Source organism: Littorina saxatilis, unplaced genomic scaffold (genome assembly GCF_037325665.1).
Source record: "Littorina saxatilis isolate snail1 unplaced genomic scaffold, US_GU_Lsax_2.0 scaffold_900, whole genome shotgun sequence".
In the NCBI taxonomy this organism is placed as follows: Eukaryota; Metazoa; Mollusca; class Gastropoda; order Littorinimorpha; family Littorinidae; genus Littorina; species Littorina saxatilis.
In genome coordinates, this window is record NW_027127386.1 from 32,501 (window position 1) to 55,831 (window position 23,331).

General features: G+C 42.6%; 1 protein-coding gene and 1 long non-coding RNA gene across 4 annotated transcripts in view; one reads left to right on the forward strand and one right to left on the reverse strand.

Annotated features, from left to right (window-relative positions):
* LOC138955843 (TNF receptor-associated factor 2-like) overlaps positions 1-22,981 on the forward strand; it is a gene marked incomplete at its 3' end in the record, with an annotated part of 41,137 nt that extends 18,156 nt beyond the window's left edge. For 2 of the 3 annotated variants that reach the window (XM_070327363.1, XM_070327362.1), the window contains 6 exon segments: positions 11,406-11,649; positions 13,979-14,066; positions 18,972-19,070; positions 19,793-19,951; positions 20,441-20,512; positions 22,943-22,981. In XM_070327363.1, coding sequence (XP_070183464.1) covers positions 11,406-11,649; positions 13,979-14,066; positions 18,972-19,070; positions 19,793-19,951; positions 20,441-20,512; positions 22,943-22,981 — 701 coding nt within the window. 3 annotated transcript variants of the gene reach the window in all.
* On the reverse strand, positions 15,066-18,819 carry LOC138955841 (uncharacterized). Its single transcript, XR_011452396.1, has 3 exons — positions 17,931-18,819; positions 15,865-15,938; positions 15,066-15,602 (listed from the first exon to the last, which is right to left on the reverse strand). It is a non-coding gene; the product is annotated as an uncharacterized lncRNA (long non-coding RNA).
* Positions 22,982-23,331: the final 350 nt, after the last annotated feature.

Below are 23,331 nucleotides of genomic sequence, written 5' to 3' on the forward strand. Positions count from 1 at the left end.
GGAGAGAGAGAGAGAAACAGAGGGAGAGAGAGAGAGAAAGAGAGAGGGGGGGGGGGGGGGGGAGAGACAGACAGCAAAACAAGTGAGAAATCAAACATGGTGAAACGTCAATAGACTTACGGAGCTTTACGTAAATCCTGTGCAAGCATGAACTAAAAATGGAAAACATGATATCCATCAACTTCTAAATCACAATAAACTGTCAAGGAAATGAAGACATGTTGTTTAAAAACAACAACAACACACCAGTGCAAACAAAACACATAAAACACCTGAACTCACACACCAACCCAAAACAAATGGCTAGCTCAGTATCGATACAGGCTCCAAACCACCAGGCCAGAACCTCAGCAAAACCAAGCTGTCTCAATGCAGCAACTCAAGTCGCGTAACAACACAACTTTCAAAACGTCAGCATTTTAAAGTGAAATTTAAAGGCACAGTGCAGCTCACAGCCTTCGTTTTGCATTTCTCTCTCTCTCTCTCTCTCTCTCTCTCTCTCTCTCTCTCTCTCTCTCTCTCTCTCTCTCTCTCCCCTCTCTCTCTCTCTCTCTCTCTCTCTCTCTCTCTCTTATTTGTTTTTGTGTTGTTGTTGTTGTCCGAGAGAGTTTTAGACACACCTTGTAAGAAAGGTGATTCGAAAACAAGAGGATTTATTTCTAACTACAAACTTGGCCAGCTTGCAGTCATAGTGCTTTTCGTGCTTTTGAACTTTTACGCATTTTGACACTGCGCTGGTTTCTATCTTGCATTCTGTCTTTATTTTCTTCTTTGTTTTCTGGAGCTATGCGAACCCATCAGTTGTTATGGAAAAGGACGGGCGCTGTGGCCTAGCAGATAAGACATCGGCGTCCTAATCGGAAGGTCGTGAGTTCAAATCCCGGCCGCGACCGCCTGGTGGGTTAAGGGTGGAGATTGTTTCGATCTTCCAGGTCAACTTATGTGCAGACCTGCTAGTGTCTTATCCCCCTTCGTGTGTACACGCAAGCACAAGATCAAGTGCGCACGGGAAAGATCCTGTAATCCATGTCAGAGTTTGGTGTGTTATCAAAAATACCCAGCATGCTTAACCGGTTTACGTCAAATATATCTTCACGTCATTTCCTTTCTGTCTGACATCTATTCCAAATCTGAAGATCTCTGTTGGACAAGAAAAATCAAGGGAACTCAAACATACTTAAAGCCTACACCTATACATATGTACATCTAGAAAGGAATGGTTTTTCATGTTCTGTCAAGGTCATAAAATGGCTTCTTCTTCTTCTTCTTCTTGTTGCCGCTACACGTGGAGACCAGTCCAATTGAGAAATGTAGTGGTCATCTGCAGGGACGCCGCCGTGCCGTACAGCTTATCCTGGATGGGGGTCGGCTCCGGCCACATCTTCCTTCTCAACAACTGGAAGTTCCCGCAGTCTTGTAGGATGTGGTGGGTGTCCTGCTCTGCTTCTCCACAGGGACACATCGGGGATGGCACAACTTTCAGCTTTGAGTGGAGGTGTTTGTTCAGCCTGTTGTGCCCTGTTCGCAGCCTAAAGATGGTAACCTGCTCTGGTCTTGAGAGCAGGTGAAGGCTGTCTTTTTGAGCCGGGGTTCGGAACAGGGCTTTAGTGATGGTATTTAGCTCGGCAAGGCTCACGGCGTTGTCTTCTTGTTCTTTTTCTGCACCGGATTTTGCCAGGTCATCGGCTTTCTCATTTCCCTCTATGCCGCAGTGTGAGGGGATCCACTGAAGCACTGTCCGTAGGCTCTTGATGTTGTTGAGGGCCTTCTTCAATGGGGGTTGACTGTCACTGTTATAGGCTTGCAGCACAGAGAGGGCGTCTGTTAGGAAGACGACATTTGTGTTGTGGTCTGCTCTTGTCGCGATGGTGTGTGCTGCCTGAATGAGAGCGTCTACCTCTGCCTTGTAGTTGGTGCAGTAAAGGCCGGTCGGAAGCGTCTCTTCCGTCCGTTCTCCACCGGGGTATTGGATGTGGACCCCAGCTCCTCCACTTTTGACGGCATTTGTGGCTGAGCCGTCCGTATACACCCGGATCCAGGCATCATCAGGGTATCTTTCCTCAAGCGTTGCCAACGTCAGGGCTTTCAAGGCTTGGTCGCTATGTTCACCTTTGTTGTTGATATGGGGTATTGTTGTTTGGACAGTGACAGTTTCTTCTCTATCTTCCCAAGGTGGGGCGTCGAGGGAGAAGGAGATGGGAATGACCTGCTTAGGGAGGGTTTCTTGGTGCTTCCTGTTCAGTGCTCTGGCCTCCACAGCAAAGCTTGATCTTTTTAGTCTGCCTGATGATAGCGTTTGGAGCCTTTCTTTCATTGGGTGGTTCTGTGAGCATCTGAATTTGTTGGCCTGAAGCATTGCCTTCTGCTCTCTTCTCTTGGCAAGTGGTGGGATGCTAGATGTTTCTTCCATCTTCACTATAGGTGTTGTCTTCATGGCACCTGTGATTAGTCGAAGTGCCTGGTTTTGGACTTTGTCCAGGGTCTGTAGATGCGTCTTCGCAGCTGTCATCCAAGAGTTGGACCCGTACTCGAGGTGTGGTCTTACGGTACCTTGGTAAACTGATTTCAGAATCTTGTCAGTTGCGCCCCATGTAGTTCCTGCCAGTTTCCTTAAGATGTTGAGCTTCCTTCTGGCTTTTCCCTCTGCCTGGTTGATGTGAGGTTTCCAAGTCATTTTCTTGTCAAAGGTGACACCAAGGTACGTCTGTTGGTCTTCGTACTTTAGTGTGGTATTTCCCAGGGTAAGTTTTCCAGGTTTGGCTTTTGTTGACAGTGTGAAAAGAGTGGCGGTTGACTTCTCCCTGTTGATTGTTACGCACCAGCTTTCAGCCCATGCTGCAACACTCTCTAGGGCGATCTGTATTCTGTATGTTGCTGTGGTTGCATACTCCTCGCTGCACCAGAGTACCAGGTCGTCTGCGTAAAGCGCTGCGTGGACACCTCTTGGTAGTTCTGCTACAATGTCGTTGATGAAGAGTATGAACAAAGAGGGGGAGAGGACGCCTCCCTGGGGAACTCCCTGCCTCAGTAACACCTTCTGGCCACAGCGACCATCTACCGACACTCTGGCTCTTCGGTTGTGTAGGTAGGACTTGGTCCACTGGAACATGTTGCCTCTGATGCCACACCGTAGGAGTTTTACTAGAAGACCATCCTTCCAGACCTTGTCGAATGCCTTCTGTAGATCAATAAACACTGCCAGGACAGCCTTCTTGGCCTGGAAAGCATCCTCTATGACCTGTGAGAGGTGGGTCGTTTGATCTTCTGTGCTTCTGTACTGTCTGAAGCCAGCTTGCTCTGGAGCAATGATGCTCTGTGTCTCCAGGTAGAGTTGTAGGCGCTGATTGATGATGCGCTCCATGGTCTTACAGACACAACTTGTTAAGCTGATGGGACGGTAGCTTTGGGCTTTGCTTTTGTTTTTGCCACGTTTGAGGATGGGAATCATTGTGGCTTCTCTCCAGCACTGCGGTACCTGGCCTTGCTTCCAGCTGAGGTTGTATATATCTAGTAGCTTCTGAAGCGCAGTGTTTCCTAGATGTTGAAGCATTTCGTTTGTGATGTTGTCAGGTCCTGGAGACTTCTTTTTCTTCAACTTCCTGATGGCCTTCTTCATTTCTGCCAGGCTGATGTCAGTATGCATTGCGTCTGGTACCTCATTTTCTCCTGCTGTTCTTTCCTTCTCTTCCTGTCGTATCTCTTTCTGGTGGTGCTGGGGTATGGTGGTATTACTTTCTGCTGCATATGCTGTTGCAAAATTGTTGGCGGCAGCCCTTCCTGTAAGAGTGTTTCCTTCATTTTCCAGGGTGATCTTCTGGCCTTTGGTGCTTTCGTCGTTCAGGGCCTTTGTCAGTTTCCAAAGCTTTGTTGTGTCTTTCTCCATGTTGAGGCTTGCTGTTTTCTCTCTCCAACTTCTTCTTTTGCTCTCCAGTTTGGTTCGCAAGAACTTTGCTTTTCTTTCTTGGAGCTTGATGTTGTTCTCCTGGCTGGGGTTGGTTTCAGCCTCTCTTCTTGCTTCTGTCAGAGCATCATGCGCCTTCTGCAGCTCACTTGTCCAATAAGGGGTGTAGTCTTTTCTTGCGCCATTGGGTATGCACTCCTTGGCTGCCTGGGAAATACTGTTGTTGAAGTCTTTGACTACATTGTTGATGTTCCTATCTGTAACTTCTATGCCCTTTGTCAGCTCGTTGGTGCGTACGCTGAACAAGCCCCACTGGGCCTTTTTGTAGTTCCATCGCGGGTGTTGCGAGTGTTCTGGTGCTTTAGCACGCATGGTAAGGACGACTGGGCGATGGTCACTACCTCCGAGCTGTTCTTCTACCTTTCTGCTGATCTTTCTGTGGATGTCATCGGTGCAGAAGGCCAGGTCTGGAGTTGTGGTGGTGTGCCAGCGGCGCGAGTAGAAGGTATGTGTGTCAGTGGGGTCATTTGCAAGGATAAGGTGGTGTTCATCTTGCCAGGCTTCAACTTCTTCTCCTCTATTGTCCATGTTGCTGTATCCCCAACTCTGGGACCGGCTGTTGAAGTCTCCAGCGATGAGGAAGCCGCTGTCTGGGACCTGGATAGTGTCAAGGGACAGCATCTTGTCATCGGGGCAATAGTAGTTGACGATGTTAAATGTGCTGTCTTGGATAATGACCTTGACTTCTATGTACTCAGCTTCGCCTGTAAGTTTCTTGACTTCAGTGGCGTTGATGTTGTTTCTCACCAGTGTCATCACTCCTCCCTTTGCTCTCCCTTTCCGTCCATTTGAAAACACCTGGTAGCCTCTGATCTTGAACGGCTTCCCCTCTTGCAGGTGTGTTTCCTGTAAGCAGCAGATGTTGATACTGTTCTTATGAAGAAAGTGTTCGAGTTCTTCCTTCTTGTTGCTGACCCCTTTTGCATTCCATTGCATGATGTCAGGGGTCTCCTTGACCTTGCTTGGTTTTCGGCCAGTCGCTCTCCTTGCTCGTCCCCTGGCTCCACAGGACAAGACGAAGGGACCTCCAGTAGCTGAGGGCGGGCTCCTTTGAATTGAGGCACGGAGCCCGGCGCTGCACCTGCCTGGGGGGTCCTCACAGGGCGAGCACCATTTCGATTGGTTTGGTCTCTGCGTGTATTCATGGCGATGGTGTGCGTGGTACTGTGATCCGTTAAAGTGCGCTGTCTCGCTCAGTACCGCCGACTTCAGCACTAGAGGTTTCTGTCGGGGTTACCCCACCCTTAGCTCCTGGTCAGGGACCTTACCTGGGAGCACAGGTAGCAGGGGTTTTAACGCGCCTCTTACCCGCGTGATGAACCCGTATGAGCACATAGGGTATTTACAAGTCAACAGTGCCACCTGTTAACCACCCCGCTCTGATAGGAACACCGCCAGTTGGTCCAGGACAGCTTATTCGTCCGGGCAAGCCCGACTTATATCGCTGCAATCCCTTATATCTAAGGGACACCCCCTATCCGCCACCTGGGGACCCGCCGGGTTGGGGATGGTCGCCCCGCCACCTAATTGGAGATAGCCTGACCCCGGCATAAAATGGCTTATACCCTTAGTAGGAATCTAAGACAAAGTAAAGAATACCCCCACAAAATTCGAGGAGGTAAATGAGGACGGGATAGGGGTATGACTTTAAATTACAACAGTATCGGGGAGCGTGTCTTTAGTGCGTGCACGTGCTTCTGACACTGAGATTATGCTTTAAATGTCTTCCGTGTTTGTATGAGTTGTATCACGATACAACAAAAAAAGCATTAAAACTTAGCGATGTCAAGTTAAGAATAAAACAACCCCATGTTTATCCTTGCATGAGAGTGTCACTAATTCTGCAAACACATCGCCTCGCTGTTCAGACAATTTGGCAGGGTAATAAGCCTAGATGCTATCTTTCCGAAAGTAATAACTTGACTAAAGACATTGTGAGAAGGTACACCAACACCCCAGGTGTCGTGGCGATGCAGGTACTATAACCCGCTTTTTCCGACACTAGTCTGATTGTCTACCCGCACTTAGAAACAGGAAGCATGCATGTATCCCCTGCACTGGGAGGGGGTGGGTTGGGGAGCTTTATTGCTTAGGTGAGCTTTGTAGGAAGCTATCTGTACCCCCCAGTGTAGGATCGGCTTCTAAACACTACTTCTTGGATTTAGTTTTGTCGTGTGTGAAAATGTTTACCAACGAAAGCAAAATAACTGAGCAGTCTATAATTATTTCTTTCAGACAGAGCTCATTCCTTTCAAACTCTCATTGTTTTCAATTATAACTTCGAAATTGTGATCGAAATTCGGCTTTTCGTTCATGCTGCCGCTGATTTCGTGTGTGTATCTGCATGTATCGCATTTACTGAAAAGTTGCTGAGATGTATGAATTCTCATTTACACCCAGTGTGTAAGGAAAACATTGAATACATTGACCTTTTTCACGACAGACAGATAACTACAGCCTTTACTTGTATGTAGATTGATGTTTTTCCTTTTTATATTCCTTTTAAAATTGATAAATATTTTTAAACCTTTCTCGGAACAGCTTTCGCAATTCATGTCCACCCACAGGCGCCGGACTATTCTGAATAACAGCGACTGCTCAAAGAACAACACCTTAAAAAAAACCATGGCTTTAATTTAAATGTAGCAGCATTAACACTAAATGTTTGTTATAATGCAGTAAAACTATTACATATCTGATTATTCTTGTTCACCTATTTCGTCTCCTCTACCCCCGTGTATTGTGTGTGCCTCTTGTTTTATCAGTTATGGACTGGGCAGAGCTTCGCCTTCGGCTCTCAGTGTCAAATTTCCAAAGGCCGAGGGAGGTGTTTAACTGACCGTATCAAGCACGCGCGCTTATCGTGCATTCCGAACGCGTGTTCTGGAGTGACTGACAGGGGCTCAAGTTCTCCCTTCCTTAAAAATAAGGGAGTCTGGACTGGACCGCGTCTGAACTGTCTCTAATGTTTCCGACTGGAAAAAAACTGGGTCAAACTGACACTCGGGCTACTTCCTCGCTGTCCAACGCTATATATAGCCCGGACAGACCTGGATTGTCTTTCTTTTCAAAGATTTACCTTTTCTTCCCAGAGAACTGTCACCTTATTGATATCCAAGCCGAACTAACCTACGCATCGTTATTATGAAAGGGAAAAAAACAATCTAGGAGGGGCGAAAACCAACGCCTAGCTTCGAACAGCGGTTGGCCACTGCTTTGAAACCAGTTTCAGATTCATACCGCGACTATATTTAGATGGGGAAAAACCCTGGAGAAGGAAACACCTCGCCTAACCTGCTGATGAACATGATGGCTCAAGTTGCTGTGTAGACTTTTATTTTTAGGAATTGGTTTAAAGGTTTGCACTATGACAACAGCGCAAAATTGAATTTAATATTCAAGCTTAATTCTCGGTGGTCAGAACTTCGAATTCATTTTCTTTCGGGTATTCCATTGGTCCAAAAATGACACAGTCTCTGCGCGCATGCGCATAAAGTTCACCTTCGAGAGTTCCGAGAGAATGCATGTCATGTGTCAACGCATTTTTCTGAGAAAGAACGCCTTCCAGATTGTGTAGACTTTCATCTCCATCGGTTTCCTGTTCTTTCTTCAATATAATAGTCATCCCGCTGTTTTCTTCAACGAATTTGGTATGTTAAATTGTTAGTATATGCTACTATCTGTTCGTTCATTTTGCTTATTGATGATGAGTGGACTTTCCATTAAAATTGTACTTTTCAGTTTCCGATTCGGATTGAATTTGTAGACGCACAAAAATTCTCTCTCTCTCTCTCTCTCTCTCTCTCTCTCTCTCTCTCTCTCTCTCTCTCTCTCTCTCTCTCTCTCTCTCTCTCTCTCTCTCTCTCTCCTGTACATACAGACACACAAACACACACAGTAACGCACACACAGTCACACATAGGCTACTGTATGTGTGTGACTGTTTGTGAGTGTGTGTATGATGCACACACTTACAAAATTAATAGTCACACACACACACACTCCCATACAGTCACACACACACCAGCCTAGGGTACAGATGTATGGAAGGCGAAAAGGGTCAAACGATCGAGCAAAAGGATCGAGTAAAAGGATGCATACTTTTCGCGTTTGACCCTTTTCAAAACGTAGTGATATTGACACGCCGGATTAGCGGGGTAGCGTATTGTGCAAAGCAGGAAAGTGCGCTTTTCTGTATTCTTGTTAACTTCGCAATTTCCGGAAAACATCCACTTTTACTTTGAGACTGTTCTGTTTACATTCGACACTATCAACACCACTTTGCAGTACTGAAATAATTTTTTTTGTGTTTGAAAGCTACAGCCAATCGTTATTATATATATCCCCTTACAGTTTTATAACATTATTGGCACATGAATTAATGAACGCTACGTATATATGGCAGCCTTTAATTTTATGGTAATAATAGTTATCATGTACTGATTAAATTTAAAACACTTACGTTTGTGAGCGTGTGTGCAAACTAAAACTCGGAATAATATATGCAGGACCCCACAACCCCCTTTCAGATGATGTCATACATTCTTGTACATTAGGATAAACAGAGTTCGCTTCCTAACTCTCTTAGTCTTACATACAATCGATGCTTAGACTCGGAGCCATTGTAGATCCTGAAATGTACACGAAATAAAGGTGGATATGGCATACACAGGCATCAGGGGTCGACACTAACTTATTTGGCCTGGGGCCACACTGGCCCCAGAGATGGAAATTGCTGGGGCGGAAAACAAAAATCTGGGGCCCACTCTCAGTATTCACATGCGGCAATGCATTGTCTGTTTTTCTTCATCGTACTCAGTGAAGCCAGGGAAATTCTTTCAACCATTTGACATTGAAATTACGACAGCGCTTCGCGCTTTTGGCTGCATCGGTCTCCTTTTTATATTTAGTCAAGTTTTGACTAAATATTTTAACATCGAGGGGGAATCGAAACGAGGGTCGTGGTGTATGTGCGTGTGTCTGTGTGTCTGTGTGTCTGTGTGTGTGTGTGTGTGTGTGTGTGTGTGTGTGTGTGTGTGTGTAGAGCGATTCAGACTAAACTACTGGACCGATCTTTATGAAATTTGACATGAGAGTTCCTGGGTATGAAATCCCCGAACGTTTTTTTCATTTTTTTGATAAATGTCTTTGATGACGTCATATCCGGCTTTTCGTGAAAGTTGAGGCGGCACTGTCACGCCCTCATTTTTCAACCAAATTGGTTGAAATTTTGGTCAAGTAATCTTCGACGAAGCCCGGACTTCGGTATTGCATTTCAGCTTGGTGGCTTAAAAATTAATTAATGACTTTGGTCATTAAAAATCTGAAAATTGTAAAAAAAAAATAAAAATTTATAAAACGATCCAAATTTACGTTTTTCTTATTCTCCATCATTTGCTGATTCCAAAAACATATAAATATGTTATATTCGGATTAAAAACAAGCTCTGAAAATTAAATATATAAAAATTATTATCAAATTTTTTTTTTCGAAATCAATTTAAAAACACTTTCATCTTATTCCTTGTTGGTTCCTGATTCCAAAAACATATAGATATAATATGTTTGGATTAAAAACACGCTCAGAAAGTTAAAACGAAGAGAGGTACAGAAAAGCGTGCTATCCTTCTCAGCGCAACGAATACCCCGCTCTTCTTGTCAATTCCACGGGCACTGCCTTTGCCACGGGCGGTGGAGTGACGATGCTACGAGTATACGGTCTTGCTGCGTTGCGTTGCGTTGCGTTCAGTTTCATTCTGTGAGTTCGACAGCTACTTGACTAAATATTGTATTTTCGCTTTACGCGACTTGTTTCGTTTCTCTCCACCCTGTTCTTCATCTTCATTTCCATGTCTTTTTACACCAGGGATGTGTCGCCACATTTTGCGTTTGGCATTTGAAGGCAATACTTATCTCTCACGCTAAAGAGCGCAATCTGGGAGTTATTTCCCTTGCGGCATTGTCCTTCGACGATTGCAATGTTTTTTTTCTTGACTGCGGCGTTGATCGTAACGCAAATTTCAGTGACGACTTTGACTGGCGATTTTTAGTGATTGGCTCTGGCATTAGAATTTTCGGTTTGTCATTGTTGAAATTTATCCTGGGGCGGAGTGGGCCCCAAGCTTCGGCAATGTTTGGGGCGGAACACAAAACTCTGGGGCGTTCCGCCCCCCGCCCCCGCTAGTGTCGAACCCTGGGCATGATTTCAAACAAACATGTCAAATAAAACAAATTAAAGATGATTTCTGTTGTTGAGATATATATGGTTTTCCCTGATCTGTGAAAATAAAGAGAGGGGCCGGGGGAGAGAGACTCACTCACTCAGCTCCCATTTTCATTATTTTGGCAGTTTTAGTTACCTCTGTCTATGAGTATGACTCGGTCTGGCACGTTATAAGATAGATTTGGTCAATTGTGGTGGCAGTGTAACTGAAGAATGTGCCATGCGGTGAAAATCTGAATGCTCTGAAACATGCCACGCTGCTCCAATCCACTTTGTAAAAAACCCAACCAGTATTACATGAATTTGTAGAAAAAGAAACAAAAGAAAATGTAATAATGGAACACAACACTTTGTAATTAATAACCAGAAATAGGTCAAACTGGATTAATAACTAATGAATTATAATCACAAATGTGTTCACAGCACAAGTTTTTTTTAATAACAGACGTGAAAGAATAATCAGAATTCTTTCATGATATGTTGAACTATAGTTTATACGTGTCGTGTATACCAAGTTCAATAACTTATTAATATTAATTCAAACAAATGTTTAAATTTGACTGCATTTGATTTTCTCCGATAATACACTGGTAATAACCTTTTTACTCAAATGTTAAAAAAATGTACACTGAAATATACATGTATAATGAAATTCCTATCCAAGTTAGAGTCTCTGTCACTGTGTCGTTATTAATTATACTATTATCATGCTAAGTTGTTTTGATCTTTGCCACGGCCTTTTTCGTCCACATCTCAAAATAGGACAGCACTCACCAGTCATTCATTCCTGCAGATTACTCAAAATAGACTTACCTCTAACAATGAAAGTCAAGTCATTCCATTCTGAGTCAACCATCAGTGAGTGTATCCACAAACCGAAGCAGCGCGTTCTAGTCGCTAATGGTCTAGAAACAGCATTCATTGGTAATTATCTTCAGAATCTGAGGAGCTCTTGCGAGATATCTGTCCCATATAATCTTGGTTTTGCTTCAATTGTCACGAGAGCTGAGTACAAAAAGTCTTCACAGCTCTCGCAAGATATCCACCCATATGCTTTTCCATGCTTTGAAGGTCGTGAGGGTTCAGAATTTTGAGGTCTATTGCAATGTTTAAAGAATTTATATGGTAACAAAGAAATAGGGTTTTTTCCTATGAGAAAAAAGTTTTGATTTGACTGTTTCACTTTCAACACTGCTGATGCTTATCATTCTTTGTGTTCCAGAGAGATCTGACGGCCGTGACACAGACATGGCAGCAGGTGGTACTACCGCCCCTCAGTCCTTGGCAACAGACTCCGTGCCAGTCGGCCCTCAGCGATTCCTGGCGGGCTACCAGCCAGGGGTCTTAGAGAGGAAGGAAGACAGCGACAGGTTTTCTTGTGGATACTGTGGAAAGATATTGAGGGAGCCACTGCAAGCAGAATGTGGGCATCGCTTTTGCGAATGCTGCAAAGAGCCCATACAAGAGTAAGTTTGTGTATTTATACCTTCTGGGGGTTACAATTAGAATGAATCATGTCTGGCATTGAAACGGATGAGCCCAAGAAAAAAGAAAAAAAACACCGATTCCCTAGCTGACCCTATTTTTCTTCCGGAACCTAAAACTTTGTTTGAAACATTGCACTTGTAGGTCTTATGATGGTCAACTTGTGATCAACAAGCATTTGTTTTCTGCCCAAAAAGAACATTGCGTTCTTCATTTTCTTGCCAATGTCTGGATGTTTTCTTGTTTCATTATGTCTTTCCTCTTCTTCTTTTCGTTTTATGCTGAAGCTTTGATTTGAGAACTTTCATATTGTATGTTAGTATACAGTTGCAGGGGTCGACACTAACTTATTTGGCCTGGGGCCACACTGGCCCCAGAGATGGAAATTGCAGGGGCGGAAAACAAAAATCTGGGGCCCACTCTCAGTATTCACCTGCGGCAATGCATTGTCTGTTTTTTGGCTCACGTAAGTGTAGCCTATGCGATGATAAACTTTGTCTGTCTGTGCGTGCGTGCGTGTGTGTGTGATAGAAACTTTAACATTTCCGAGTCTATGGATAAAGCTCGCATAAGAAGATTACGTCTCGGTCAAAAGTGTTTGACGTGTGTGATAGAAACTATTTGAAGACGTCACATTATGACGTAAGAGGGTTAGACGTCACGCAAAGGAATTACTGAAAGTCTCGGTCATTGTTATTGTGAGCGGGCCGAGACTAGTTGGCAGATCCAGGGTCTCGCTTTCTTGCACAGTTTCACCTATGCTTACTGTGTGTGTGTGTGTGTGTATGTGTGACAGAGTGATTGAGTTTGTGTTACTGTTTGTCGATTTCTTACGTGAGCCTTGAAGGCTTCGCCTCTTGTTCTTCATCGTACTGAAGCCACGGAAATTCTTTCAACCATTTGACATTGAAATTACGACAGCGCTTCGCGCTTTTGGCTGCATCGGTCTCCTTTTTTTGTTTCTCTCCACCCTGTTCTTCATCTTCATTTCCATGTCTTTTTACACCAGGGATGTGTCGCCACATTTTGCGTTTGGCATTTGAAGGCGATACTTATCTCTCACGCTAAAGAGCGCAGTCTGGGAGTTATTTCCCTTGTGGCATTGTCCTTCGACGATTTCAATGGGTTTTTTTTTCTTGACTGCGGCATTGATCGTAACGCAAATTTCAGTGACGACTTTGACTGGCGATTTTTAGTGATTGGCTCTGGCATTAGAATTTTCGGTTTGTCATTGTTGGAATTTATCCTGGGGCGGAGTGGGCCCCAAGCTTTGGCAATGTTTGGGGCGGAACACAAAACTCTGGGGCGTTCCGCCCCCCGCCCCCGCTAGTGTCGAACCCTGAGTTGTAACAATAACATTGATATAGATGTGAGAATGAGTACCTTACAATGTAATTAGAAGCTTGAGAGTTTTAGAGTCTTTTTTTGCGCCACCAACAAAAGAAAGGGCGAACAATTCAAACACCCTTAATTGGAAGATATTTGACAGGCGCAGGGGCCTTGTTGATAAGTCATCGGCCTCCTAATCGGAAGGTCTTGAGTTCAAGCCGCGGCCGCCTGGTGGGTTAAGGGTGGAGACTTTTTCGATCTCCCAGGTCAACTTATGTGCAGACCTGTTAGTGCCTTATCCCCCTTCGTGTGTACATGTAACCACACCATCAAGTGCATACGGAAAAGATCCTGTAATCCATGTCAGAGTTCGGTGGGCTATAGAAACACAAAATTACCCAGCACGCTACCTCCGAAAGCGGCGTATGGCTGCCTAAAATGGCGGGGATAAAAAAAATGTCATACACGTACAAATCCACTCGTACAAAAAACATGAGTGTACATGGGAGTTTCAGCCTATGAACGCAGAAGAAGAAGAAGAAGGAAGATATTCACTCTTAAGGATGGCGGCATGCTGCCCACGAGGCAGGATAAATAAAAATTGAAATAAAGTGTGAGTTTAGAGGGAGCGGTCAGCGACCATAAACTCTATTTAAACAGACAGATATGCAGCAAAAAAAAAAAGGGGGGGGGGGGGGTGTACAAGTGTTAGCAGAGTCCTGGGGGAATGAAAGAGGGTTGGAGGGCTGGGGGGAGGTGATGAGTGAAGGAGAGCATCTGGAATGAAACAATGGTAACAGATAAGGGAGTCCGAGAGAGAGCGAGGACCGAAGTCATTAGCCAGCAAGCAAGTTCAGCGATTTTTAGAAATAAAAATTGAAATAAAAACAGAACAAATCAATAAATGTTGGGAGAACACTATTCCTTTTGGTTGCGTTTGTATTCAGGTCTAGATGAATGTGTTGTGTGTTCATGTTCCAGATCTGTCAAAGCAGGAAAGCCTGTGTTTTGCAAGATTTGCAAAGATGACGGCTGTTCTGACGAAGAAAGCAGGCTAGACCCAGCACAGGTAAATTGCTCTGTATTAGTGTATTACTTATTTGATGCTGTTTCTGTACTGTTACTGTGACTGTGGTTCCACCTACATCCCCATATGTCAGAAAACAAATAAAGTATTAACTGTTAGTGTTACTGTGGTTCAAGTACTGCCCAGAGATCTTCCTCGGACTGTATCTCTGAAACTGAAGTTGTTGTATATATATATTTGTTTAATTAATTCATTTGTGCACATCTACAATACTGGATCACAACCTGGGACATTGGGGTAAAAAAATAAACATTATAAAAACAAAGCCAAACCCACTTTTTGTTAAAGTTTAGACACTATTTTAATGCCTTAATGCAATTAATAAACAAAGCACATGCCGGTTTCAGTAAAACATCACCAAGAGTTAACCAACGTGAGTGGTGTCTTGTATGTCACATGGTTTCCACCTGGTATAGTTATTCAAACAATGAACCAATATTCCTGCTGAAATTATTTTGCAATGTTGGCAGACATTCAAGGTCTTGTATCCTAAGTGAAACATGAGAAGAAAAACCTATTCATTTTCCACGCAGTACCAATGACTATAGTGGAAACCGTGACATACGCAACAGAGGGGATAAACAATTTCACCTACACTATGATAACAGCATTGTATGCAGGTCTTTCATATATTGTTTTTGTCATACAAAGACAGTTGTTTTTATGTTGTTGCAGTTACTTACACATTATTCATTTTGTGTGAATAACCAAATGTTCTGTATGTCACGTGGAACCCAAATGGAGGAAATCGCACATTTCTTTGTGTCTATTGTGATGTTTTCAGATGCGCAGAGGTGTCATGGCCTTCATGGTGAAAACATAAAGCACACTGAGTTAGGAGCATGAAAAGAACCATTTTTCTTATCATTTTCTAAAAATGTGTTGTGATTGAAGATGATTTGAGTGTTAAAATTGAGACTGACGCGTGTGCGTCATGTGACTGTAAAAATTGACATCATGCAATAAAACACACAAAAAAACTTTAAATTTCTGTCAATTATTGATAAATTTATCAAATACACCATATACCAACATAATCAATACCAGACAGTGATAAAAACTGTGAGATTAGGAGTAAAAGAAGGTCGTGGCTCCACAAGTTTTAGAACTGCTGAAATGCAAACTTATGATGGGAAAGGGTGGGTAGTTACCGAAGAACAATTTAAGAAATGATGCAAGATGCTCCAGGAGTACAAAAATGAGTTGTAAAAGCATGAAAAAGAAACCAGCGTAAAAACTATGTTCATCCACGATAATCAAAAGATGAAGTGCATAAAAAATCAGTCAAACATATGTTGCCCTCTACGGCCGACAGTTGGGACATTTAGCAGTCTAACGCTGCCAGCATCCACCCATGAAATGTCCTCCACGTCTGGGAAGATGTATGCATCTCCCTTCTTCCGAAGAAAGTTGACACGGGCCTCCCCTGGTCTGAGTCCCACCACCACCCCACTGTATACTTCGGTGTTGCCTCGTACAGTGGTGAAAGTGACCTCCACCCAGCTGCCATGCTGAATGCTGAAAGAGGACAGAACATACAGGGTTATGCAAAACCTCCACAAGCAAGTTCTGAGTACATCATCCCCTCACTCCACTCACAATACCAAGGACGATTGCAAGATAAATTTTTCTGCAATCAAAGAATAATTACAAGTGTACTTTATTGGATAGGAAGACTTTCCTCTAAAAATTAAAACACTGTCCGAGAGCTTAAATCTATTTTGTGGAGAAATCTATGCGAATAAGATCTGAACAGTGAAATCAGAAAGTAAAATCACACCTGGAATTATGTCCGGTGAGTTGTGCAACTTCAGTCTGTTGGTAAGCATCTGCAGAAAGCTGAGGGAACTTGTACTGAAAACAAAATGCAGAACATTATTGTACTAGAAGTCTGAAACTGAAAAATAAATGAATCCATAATAATAAAAAGTATGCACAGAAAAAATCAAAATGAAAACTGATCACCTTTGCTGCAAGTATTACAATATTACATATTACATGGTTGCCACCTTCCAAATCTTTTGCGGTTCTGGGCCATGTTGGACATGCAGGTGGGCAAACTCATCAAGGGGCTTCATTTTTAGCACATCAGTTGTTATTTTGGAAAGCTGATATTGAATTATCAATTATGACATGTAGACTTAATCTCTGTTTTGAGTTAACGATGTGCCCAAAAAATGGAAGTGAGACACAATAAAATAGAACACAGACAGGCGTTTTTTGCCTTCAAAATCTGAATAATCGTAATAATAACTCTCTCTCTCTCTCTCTCTCTCTCTCTCTCTCTCTCTCTCTCTCTCTCTCTCTCTCTCTCTCTCTCTCTCTCTCTCTCTCTCTCTCTCTCTCTCTCTCTCTCTCTCTCCCAGACAAATGGTCCATATCTGGAAGGAAGAAATGCTTTGACTTGACTTTTAAAAACTACACTCACATGAAATGAAATAAATGCAGAAATCAATTAAGCAAGCAAAGGCTTTCAAATACACTGTACCAAAATCGATAATCAGAAGCGTATGGTACGAAGAAGCCATGAGAGAAGTGTAACTCGCTTCCATGGTAACCAACAAACATATCTCTTAGTTTTACTGCAAAAGACAGCCTCTTTTTTTAAACTATTTGTTTAGACAAGTCTAAAAGTATTATAAATGATATGCTTTAGGCATACAACTTCCAAAGTAAACAATAAATACAGGCCGCAAACTAACTGTGACGTAGGTCACAAGGAAACAACTGCTGCGACTAAACTTCGTCTCCACTGTGACTCCCGTTTATAAAACGCCAAATTTCGGGCAGCACATTTGAAAACTTAAAATGCACATGCCATATATGAAATAGTATGTGCATAAAATATGAGATATCAAGTTTTACAAACAAAAGGGCCATCTGCAAGTTACAAATCAGTACCAAAATCGATAATCAGAAGCGTATGGTACGAAGAAGCCATGAGAGAAGTGTAACTCGCTTCCATGGTAACCAACAAACATATCTCTTAGTTTTACTGCAAAAGACAGCCTCTTTTTTTAAATTATTTGTTTAGACAAGTCTAAAAGTATTATAAATGATATGCTTTAGGCATACAACTTCCAAAGTAAACAATAAATACAGGCCGCAAACTAACTGTGACGTAGGTCACAAGGAAACAACTGCTGCGATTAAACTTCGTCTCCACTGTGACTCCCGTTTACAAAACGCCAAATTTCGGGCAGCACATTTAAAAACTTAAAATGCACATGCCATATATGAAATACGAAATCAAAGGAAAACATTTGTTTGCTTTTGCATTTTATAGACTTCGCACGCGTTCATATCAGTGTGTTCGAGAGCGTATGTCACAGGAGAAACGAAATCTACTGATACGCGACCCCAAATGGATTATTTTTCTGCATGCTTGCTTTAATTTCTTTTAGAACCAACAAGACCGCGCTTTTATTGGTGATTTATTAATAATGTATGCAAACAAACTTGCAGAACTAACATGCTTTTATTATTACTCCGAATATCATGTTTCGTTGTTCTGAACGTCACAACAGAAACCAAAAAGGTCTGATTTTCGTTTCTTAAAAACGTCCGATCAGATTGGGCCGTGCACATTAAATTCCAAATGGACGTCAGTTATTATTTATTAACCAAACCTTCTTCATTTGATTTCTACAAAAATCAGTTAACAATATTGTAGTTTTGCGAGAATATTGATTTGGGTTGCTCGTTCGTCACCGTGGAGACGAAAGCAGACGACAAGAGTACACACTATCTCGGACAATCATCAAGGAATATTTCTGTTGGAGGGACTAAATGTTCAATCAGTGGCACTTTTATCAATACATAATGAGCATTAATGATAACACTTACCTCAATAAGCTTTGTAGAAGGCCACAGCTAGCGTGAGATGCAGGCACGTGGCGTAACCCCGAACGAATGTGTTGTACGGCACACCGCGTCAGTGGAAACTATTCGACCAATGATGCTCGTTTGTTTTAGCGTGTCATCGCATCTTGCAATTTGTGGTCTACACGCTGACCGCTTACTCACGCTCTTCCGATTCAGGGTGCAAAACACAAGTGCGTCAGCTTCCTGGATGGGTTGAGCGGCAGTGTTGCGGACGTCACAGGTGGAGACTAAACGTGATTTGCCAGATACGCGTTCCTCTAGTGGTACCGTGTTTAACTTTTCATCGTGAATTGCACTAGTTTTAGAAAGACTGATAGTGTGTGATGCATTCTAAACAAAATATTGTTCTACTGAAGCACTTCTGTGTTCTGGAAGCAGAACACAACTCAGTTGATGCAAGTGGAAACGAATGTAACGTGCAAACATCATTATTTTGACCTGCATCAAAGGTCAAATGTCACGAATTTGTGTAATGGAGATGTGTTCATTAGGTAAAGTGTTTAATATATACTATCATTATACACAGAGTTTACTTCTTTGCTGCTAGTTTTAAATGCACTGAGCACTTCACTTCTTCTCCAAAATTATGTCCCGCTTTCTGATGCTATTTTTGTCACAAAAACCAACAATATAAATTGCATAAAAAATCAGACAAACGCAAACAGTGAGGTTCAAACCTTTATTATGGTTTACAAACATGTATACAAACATATCAAATTGTAAACATGAACAAGGTTGTGCCCAGTAAGCTACAACACAAGCTTAAAGTCAGGACTCTGTTGTTTTACTGCCTGTTTCCAGTATTGTAGATGTGCACATTTATTTATTTTGTTTAGACTTCTTAAAACCTAAAAAAACAAACCACCACAGCATGGTCTTCATAAATACTACGTCTCAAAGTTTGCATAAACAGTGGCGTCATTTGACCTACACTGTCTGACCCTTAGTGCGATCCTTTTTCAGCTTGATATCACAAGTTTGGTATTTCATTCTTTTCTACAGATGTTTCCAGACAGGGGGATCAGGCGTGAGATGCTGAAAGTCAAAGCCAAGTGCCCCAATGAAATGTGTGTCTGGGCAGGGTTGTTCAAAGATTATGTTGTAAGTTGGTTTCACTTATTCTACTTTGGTTTTGTTGAAGAAGAAAAATAGTGTACTGCTATTGCTACATTTTGGGGGTTTCTCAGTGCTCTCTCTCTCTCTCTCTCTCTCTCTCTCTCTCTCTCTCTCTCTCTCTCTCTCTCTCTCTCTCTCTCTCTCTCTCTCTCTCTCTCTCTCTCTCTCTCTCTCTCTTTTACTTTAGGAGGTACACTTTTGGGCAGGGACGTAGCTCAGTTGGTAGCGCGCTGACTTTGTAGCCAGTTGGTCGCTCTCAGCGTGGGTTCGATCCCCACGTTCGGGGAGAGATTTAACTCGGAGTCAACTTTGTGCAGACTCTCTTCGGTGTCCGAACAACCCTGTGTGCACATATGCGCACAAAAAAGATCCTTAGTTCACAGCGAAAGTCTCAGGGCTTGGAAATCACGAAGACAGGCATACATCATATCTCGTCACTAAATATCATGATCGTATTTTGATACTTTGACGAGACAAACCCAATGCTGGTGTGTTCAGGAAGACAGTCACAGCGGGCCTGTTTGAGTCAAAGTATGAAACCATATCTTCAGCGTATTACCAATACCTGTCCCAATATAGACCAACTGGTCTAAGAGGACCTTACACCCTAATAGTAATAGTCAGTCAGTCAGGTACGCTTTGAAATGTCTAGAAGAGTGATCATCAATCTTGAGGCAACATTTCACACCAGTTTTGTGTGTGTGCAGAAACACGAAACAGAGTGCAAGCATCAGCCCATGTTCTGTGATAAGTGCGGGGATCCTGTGTCCAAACAGAAGATGGATCATCACAAGAAACACGAGTGTGCCCAGCGCATGGTTAAGTGCAGCTACTGCAAGAAAGAGATGGCTAAGGCCGAAGAATTGGTGAGCATCTTTTTATCATTTCTTATCTTTCCATTTTTTACATTTGTGTGAGTGTTTTTTGCAGTTAGGACATTTTGACTGACAAAGGGTTTGAATCCAAGTCTAACCGACCTAATGTCCTCTGTGTCTGGAAAAACAATGTGTGTGTGTGTGTTCTGCAAGACTGAAGAAGTCAACCAAAAGAAGAAGAAAAAAAGCCTTAAAAATCAGGTAGCATATTTCCAGTTTTCTTCTTTTTCTTCCGTGTTAGTGTGTGTGTGCATGGGTACGGGCTAGTGTGTGTGTTCAAGTTTCCTGCAAGGTCTCTTCAATTTCGATCTGTATCACTATCTGTGCTTCAGGCGGTTAACTTGCCTTCTGCTTTGACTGAATTTCTACTTGTTTAACATTTTAACCATTATCATAGTGTTCATGAAAGTTTTCAGCGTTTACCATATGGTATTACATGTATGACTTTTGCTTCAATGGATTTGTTTGTTGTTGTTGCAGCAACATCAGAGGGATTGCACCAAACTTCCAGAAGCTTGCAAAGACTGCAACAAAAATGTTCCTCGCGACGAGGTAGGGGCTTCTTCATTTTTATTTTTTTAAATGCTGACGTCATTTGTTTCTTTCCAAATCATTGTGTTGTCATTGCTACGACCATGTTGCGCACATTGTAAGATAAGTTACAGAAATATTGCTTTATTTGTTTCTGTCGCGTCTCTTGTTTCTCCACTTTAAAGGCTGTTAGCTTGAGGTTCTTGGGAACAGGTTGTTGTGTCCTGAATTAAACGTTCCAAAAATGTAAACCTTTCTTGTTGTTTTTTCAACCATTAAACAAGATAAAAGATTGTTGAGAGAAGTTAGTGTCATTATATGCCTTGTAATTACAACCCATATGAAAATTCACCCGTCGCGATATAACCTTCGTGGTTGAAAACGACGTTAAACACCAAATAAAGAAAAGAAAGATGAAAATTCACGTTATGAAACATTGTTTTGATTGAATGGTTATGAGCACCATTGATGATTTAGAAAGACACGAAACACTGTTGACTTGTAACCTTCTGAATGTTGTACAGTGGGACCTCCCTCTTTAGACCTCCTACATGTACACACCTTACAAACACTGTTGACTTGTAACCTTCTGAATGTTGTACAGTGGCACCTCCCTTTTTAGACCTCCTACATGTACACACCTTACAAACACTGTTGACTTGTAACCTTCTGAATGTTGTACAGTGGCACCTCCCTTTTTAGACCTCCTAAATGTACACACCTTACAAACAAGTCAAAAAACAGGGTCGTACAAGGGAGGGAGTCAAATTGAGGGGTTGTACAAGGGAGGGAGTCAAATTGAGGGGTCGTACAAGGGAGGGAGTCAAATTGAGGGGTCGTACAAGGGAGGTTCCACTGTATGCCCACGCCAGACCTGTTTACCCTCCCGGATTGTCCGGAATTATTACGGATTTGGGGTCTAAATTCCGGTATTACGGAATACTACCGAAAATTCCGGAAATTCCGGTCGAGAGAACCTTTTTTCGTGCGTGAAAATTCGAAGTCGAAATTGTGGTAGTCACCAGGACTGTGATTTCAAGGCTGACCGAAACAGCCTTTTCTGCGCATGTGCACAGCAAGGTATTTGTCGGATTCCGCGGATTTGAGATCGACATTGGTCCGAAGGGTAATACAGGGCCGATCTCTGTGGGGACGAAATGCCAACCAAAAAAGCAAACGTTGTACAGAAATATCGGCAAAACTATTAAGTCAAGTGGCGGTGTCTGGTGAAGTTTAAGAAGAGCGAACCACATTCATTTTGGTGATCAACTTCAGATCAGTGCAACAACAAAGCTAGTCAGTAACGAGTCACGTCGCGGCACGTGTCCCGAGGTTAGACGCAGCATTAGTTTTAACAAAATGCAGTACACAAATGAACATGGAAACAAACAAAAACACGAAATTATGTTTGGCAAAACATGAGCCTGCTTCGCATTGAGTTTATTTGACTAGGTCTCTACTTCCACAGAATCTCTCAGACCTGCGAACCGATCTCTCACTACGGTCAGTCGCGCCAGAGACATAGATGGTCGCGCTCATCAGTTACTTGGCTGTTGCCGAAATTCAAGTCTTTCTGAGTCTAAAACTGATGTCCATTAATATTTCTCCGATATAGCAAAGATCACAGTTCATTGGATCGAACAACTTACAACACAATGTTAAAATGAAATAAACGAATCGGTCCTCTAAAATTAAAGGTAGCTTTTGGAGAGAGTTATTATGACTGGTTTTAATGCAGGATGTCTGATATGACAGAATGTAAGGTGGTTTTGTTCACATGCATCTTCAAGTGACTGTAAATATTCCAAGGGGTGGGGGTGGGGGGATGTTACAGGGGTTCCTGACCCCCCCCCCCCCCCCCCTTGGGATAAAAAAAAGCAAAAAAAAATAAAAAATTCAGCCTGTGGGAAAAAAAACTAGACATTCGTCTGTAAAATTGTTGTTGTGGGGAGCAGATATCAATGAAGATAAATTGCCATTCTTTAATACTAACTTTAAAAGAAATAATGAGTGGCTGCTGACACCAATTTATCATGTTTAAAATCAAGGATAAGCTACAAATTGTTAATAAAATAGCTACAATTCTTCAGCCAGACCCCCCCAACCCCAGGACCCCAGGTTGTACCCCCCCCCCCCCCCTCTAGCTCTCTTGCTCCGCCCCTGAATACTGTGGGGTGTTTTTTTAAGATAAAGTAAACTTGTCTTAGTTAACTTGCATTAAACATGGTTATCAATTTTGTACTTGTTTTGCATGGTAGCGCGCGAATAAACGTGTCGTTTAATCGTTTTCGAGCTGGTTTATGGTTGATAAAAAAGATTACTCAAAGATGCCTCAAATTACGGAAAAGTACCAGCTGCATTCCTGATTTTCATTTGGGGGGGTAAACAGGTCTGCCACGCCATTATGCGTGATGTAGCCTCCATAACACTGACATTGGTGGTATTTTGCAGATGAAGAAACACAAGAGCCGTGATTGTCCCAACAGACAGGTCGTCTGTCCTATTGAAGGGTGCCACCCTCCGGTAAGTGTCACATTTCTGCTCCGGTTTCTATGGCAAACTTTTTGTGCAAGCAGAAAATCTTACATTGAGTGAATGAATTGAGTGTAATGCATTTAACGTTGACTTTAAGTGGTTGATGTTGAGATAAAATTGACAGCCTGTTTGCATTATTTTTATTTTGTGGAGCCCTCAGTTAGTTAGTTACTCCTGATGAGCAATATCTGGCAGACAGGTCCACTTGGCTTTTGCCATGGCCTGATTTCAGTTTTGTTTCTTTGTTTTTTGTTTTTGTTTTTTTACCTGGCTCACTAGATTCTTTTAAATATGTGGGCAAAAGA